At 38.7% G+C, this 2101-nt stretch overlaps 1 protein-coding gene across 5 annotated transcripts in view; it reads left to right on the forward strand.

The window, feature by feature from the left end:
* Window positions 1-1321, forward strand: part of DHFR (dihydrofolate reductase) — a 64543-nt gene extending 63222 nt beyond the window's left edge. For all 5 annotated transcript variants that reach the window (XR_015061953.1, XR_015061954.1, XM_085896374.1 and 2 more), the window contains one exon: window positions 897-1321. Coding sequence is in view for 3 of the 5 variants with exons in the window: in XM_085896374.1 (XP_085752500.1) it covers window positions 897-994 (98 nt within the window). In the remaining 2 variants the exon portion in view is untranslated. The remainder of the gene's footprint in view (window positions 1-896) is intronic.
* Window positions 1322-2101: the final 780 nt, after the last annotated feature.

The raw sequence follows: 2101 nt of genomic DNA on the forward strand, positions 1-2101 counted from the left end.
CTTCCTTGGAGTTTTTAATGTATGCCTGCAAAGTTTCAAGCTGCTAGGTCTTATTGTTTTGGAATTATGGAGAAGACACACACACACACACACACACACACACACACACACACACACACACACACACACACACACACACACACACACACATTGACATAGTTTTTGTATAGATGTAATGGCTAATTCTGCTCCTAATGCCTATATCATGTGTCCAAGGTTACAGAAACCTTTTAACTTTTTATAAATTAAATTCTGACCTCAGGAGTATTTATTTTAATTTTTCATCTTTTTTCTTGAAATGTTTGATCCATCTCTTACATATGAAAATTCTGGCTCTTGTTACCAGATTGCCAGCAATACCACTGCCCCTCATGTGGCACCATATATAACTGCTCCTGCATTGAATTTAATTCCGTCCAGCTTCTTTCATGCATATTGAACAAGGCGATCATCTGCTTTGTTTCCTTTATCACCACTTACCATAACCTTTGTTCTGCAATTTCTTTGAAGTACTGAGTTGGCTGAGAAAGGATTGTGCTTGGCGAGGCTGCTGGGTCGAAGAACCACAATTATATTTCTTTATATGGAAGCATCTAAGGAACGTATAGCAAGATAAATTTCATTAAAAACTGCCAATACTGATCAAGTTAACACTTCAACCAGGGCTGTCTGGTGCCCTGGTCTCACAAGTTACATTTCAGCTTGTTGCAGTGTTTTGGAGTGAAAATTAAATGTGTGTGAAGGTGTAAGTATGAAAACTCTTTTGTGAGTAGTCTGCTTTGTCTTTTTTATTTTTGCTTATCTTTTCCATAAAGAGAGGATGTTATCAATCAAAGTCGTTTGCCTTTTGCCAATTATATATCCACAACAAAGTTTTCTTGCTTGGATTGTTGCAGCTATCCTGGTATTCCTGAGGAGATTCAGGAAGAAAATGGAGTCCAGTACAAGTTTGAGGTGTATGAAGTGGTGGCAAAATGAAGATACAAGCTATTAAATCGCAAGACCTTGGCCTCGGCAAATATTATGACACATCCAGCAAATTATTTGCCTTCCCTAGCTTCTTATGGATGCAGCACCTTGAAGGTAATGATTCAACCTTATGGATGAAGGTAATGATTTCTTAGCTCTTAACGAGCCTCGACATTGTACACAAAAACTAAACAACAAATCCACTCTCCAATAGCATTACAAGGCTGAAGAATTATCTGTTGCACTCTCACATATACATGATTAGTGTGTGAATTGAGAGTAAAGGTCATCATCAGTCATTTGGTTTTGTTTCTCCTCTGAACATGAAATAAAGGAAATCTTCATACACGGATATTTTGGTGTTTCTTATTCATTTATTAACCAAATAACGAAAAAAAAAACAAACCAAAAGGGTTTTGGCTTAATCTAGATATTTCATCACTGAAGCTAAATCATTGCATTCATTTTATATGCAGCTCTTGTTTGCTGGTTTGCATCATTTCTGGGAGCATGGTTTTGCTGCTGATGCAGTGCCCCCCTGTAGATTAGAGCAGAAATTTTGAATCTGTTCAGGATGCCGATAATAATTGACGTACTCTTTGTGAAGACACCTTAGGACCTCTATCGTCCACTGATGTGAGCAGACTGGTCCTCGAGGCAAAGTCCTTCCGATGGATGGCGTACATACCACCTAGCAGGCAAACAACGTTGTTGCAACGTCGTTTGCCGGTTCTATCCTGACGTCAGAATTGGGTCAGTGGGAAGTTGTTTTTGCAACACCCATGATGTCAGATTTCAACGTTGTCACAACGTTGAAATCTGACGTCGTTGCAGCATTGTGTTCTGGTTGTATCCTGACGTCAGAATTGGGTCAGTGGGAAGTTGTATTTGCAACACCCATGACGTCAGATTTCAATGTTGTCACAACATTGAAGCATGACGTTATTTTTTAACTTTATCACAACGTTCATAAAATGGAGTTTTTGTTTTTACCGTTTTCTTTGCACGCCAAAAGGCGCTGTCACACCTTGACGTTTTAGCCAGCAATGGCAACGTATAAAGATGTATGTAAAACGTTGGCGTACGCTGAAGTTTTGAGTTTTTTTTTAAGTTTTGGTCGTATTCATAACGT

This window comes from Eptatretus burgeri, chromosome 9, assembly GCF_056783735.1.
Source record: "Eptatretus burgeri isolate ZD-2024b chromosome 9, Ebu_testis_v1, whole genome shotgun sequence".
Taxonomy (NCBI): domain Eukaryota; kingdom Metazoa; phylum Chordata; class Myxini; order Myxiniformes; family Myxinidae; genus Eptatretus; species Eptatretus burgeri.